The following is a 2,276-nucleotide window of genomic DNA, read 5'->3' as shown; positions in this document are numbered from 1 at the left end:
AAAAAAAAAAAAAAAAAAAAAAAAAAAAAAAAAAAAAATTAACAATAGAAATTGTCAGTGCGATTGCAAACTATAAAAATATATATTTCAACAGTTAGAAGAATTGATTACGAATGCAACAAGTAGTGTCCCTCTCTTCTTGTATCTCCACGCTTCGCTTCCTTCTTCCTTCTAAACTCTCTCCGCTTCGTCCTCTCTTCCATATCGCTGCCATGCCTCCTTACGGTCCTAATTCTCAAGGTGGTCGTCGTGGCGGAGGTTTTTCCTCCGGTCGGGGCGGTGGTGCTCGTCGTGGTGGTGGACGCGGCGGTGGCGGCGGCGGTCGTGGCGGTGGTGGTGGCGGCCGTGGAGAACAGCGATGGTGGGATCCGGTCTGGAGAGCTGAGCGTCTGCGCCAGCAACAAGTTGAGGTATTATGGAATACATTGTTCCCACTCAGTTCTCGATTTTAGCTCCTCGCTTGTTTCGTCCACTAGTGGAGAATCACAGATTGAGTTAGGTTTAGTTGAAGAGATGATTAATCTTTGATTAGGAGGCTTAATTGGAATCAATTCATTTTTTTTGCAGATGGAAGTTTTTGATGAGAATGAATGGTGGAACAAGATTGAGCAATGGAAAACAGGAGGAGAACAAGAGATGTTAATTAAGCGTAATTTTAGCAGGGGAGATCAGCAAACACTTTCTGATATGGCTTATCAGCTTGGTCTTCACTTGTAAGTCCATCTTCTTTTATAACTCCTATCTTGTTTCTGTGATGGTTGTTGAGTGTTATATTATTTTACATGATTTGGCTGTTGTGTTAACATATGCTGTCTTCAAACTTGTCTATAAGCCGTGTGTTTGTTTGTAAAAGTGATTGGTTTTTGTGGTGAGAATATGTCATGGATTTGTTATTCTGTTTTGGAAAGGAAGCCATGCATACAATAAAGGGAAGGCTCTTGTAGTTAGCAAAGTTCCTTTACCAGATTATCGGGCTGATCTTGATGATCGGCATGGATCCACTCAGAAAGAGGTAATAATAAATGTGACTAGTACGGAACTTTTAAATACTAAGTGGTGGCTGCTGAAACGCTTATATACTCTTTTCTTGTAGATTACAATGTCGACAGAGACTGAGAGAAAACTTGGAAGTCTTTTGAAAACAACACAAGAATCAGGGTCTTCAAGTTCATCTACTTCAGCTGTTCATGATCAACAGGACCGTACAGCAACTCTTGGCTTGAAAAGACCTGATTCTGCTTCCAAATTGCCCGATTCTCTTGAGAAAGAAAAATTCAGTGCTGCACACAAGGAAAGGCAGGAAAAGCTTAAGGTACATATATATGTGGCTAAAGTAAACTGTATTCATTATGGTATATGTGGAATCTGGACATAACGTCTATTTATAACGGTTTTAACACAGGCAACTGAGAGTGTAAAAGCACTTCAAGCTTTCAGAGAAAAGCTACCTGCTTTTAGAATGAAAGAGGGGTTTCTTAAATCTGTTTCAGAAAATCAGGTAATCTTTTCTTCTCTGTGTCCCATCGGCTATTTTCTCCTTCTCAAATAGTATTTTCAAGATGTCTCTTTGAGCAGTGTTGATCTTGAAACTAATATCTGTGCCGTGTGTTTATTTTTCAGGTATTGGTAGTTTCAGGAGAGACCGGGTGTGGTAAAACAACTCAACTTCCTCAATTTATATTGGAGGAAGAAATATCATCCCTAAGAGGTGCTGATTGCAACATAATTTGTACACAACCTCGACGTATTTCTGCCATATCGGTTGCTTCACGTATATCTGCTGAAAGGGGTGAACCCATTGGTGAATCTGTGGGTTATCAGATTCGTCTAGAATCAAAGCGTTCTGATCAAACACGATTGCTATTTTGCACTACTGGTGTCTTACTCCGGCGGCTGGTAATATAGAACTATTCTACTACTCATCCACTCATAACATTTAGTTGAACTATGATATTTTATACTTTGTAAATTTGACATGCTAATGTGTCGAATCAATTTTTGAAATGCAGATTGAGGATCCTAATCTAACTAATGTAAGCCATTTGCTTGTGGATGAGATTCACGAGAGAGGCATGAATGAGGATTTCCTACTAATCATACTACGTGATCTCCTTCCTCGACGCCCAGATTTGCGTCTTATTCTGATGAGTGCTACGATAAACGCTGACATGTTCTCAACATATTTCGGGAACGCTCCAACGATGCATATCCCGGTATGACTAGTCATATAGCCAGTGTCTTGTTTATGATCTGATACCTGGGACTAATCTCTTTCT

At 40.0% G+C, this 2,276-nt stretch overlaps 1 protein-coding gene across 5 annotated transcripts in view; it reads left to right on the top strand.

Moving 5' to 3' along the window:
- LOC104785940 (DExH-box ATP-dependent RNA helicase DExH1-like) overlaps positions 95 to 2,276 on the top strand; it is a 7,279-nt gene continuing 5,097 nt past the window's right edge. For 4 of the 5 annotated variants that reach the window (XM_010511234.2, XM_010511235.2, XM_010511233.2 and 1 more), the window contains exons 1-7: positions 95 to 410; positions 568 to 713; positions 913 to 1,012; positions 1,094 to 1,312; positions 1,403 to 1,498; positions 1,621 to 1,896; positions 2,010 to 2,213. In XM_010511234.2, coding sequence (XP_010509536.1) covers positions 114 to 410; positions 568 to 713; positions 913 to 1,012; positions 1,094 to 1,312; positions 1,403 to 1,498; positions 1,621 to 1,896; positions 2,010 to 2,213 — 1,338 coding nt within the window. In that variant the 5' untranslated portion in view covers positions 95 to 113. Of the gene's footprint in view, positions 411 to 567; positions 714 to 908; positions 1,013 to 1,093; positions 1,313 to 1,402; positions 1,499 to 1,620; positions 1,897 to 2,009; positions 2,214 to 2,276 lie in introns of those variants that run through there. The other variant, XM_019245747.1, reaches the window with a different exon arrangement.

Source organism: Camelina sativa, chromosome 5, assembly GCF_000633955.1.
Source record: "Camelina sativa cultivar DH55 chromosome 5, Cs, whole genome shotgun sequence".
Classification (NCBI taxonomy): Eukaryota; Viridiplantae; Streptophyta; class Magnoliopsida; order Brassicales; family Brassicaceae; genus Camelina; species Camelina sativa.
Note: the sequence above shows the minus strand (reverse complement) of the source record. Positions and strands in the feature narration are given on the sequence as shown.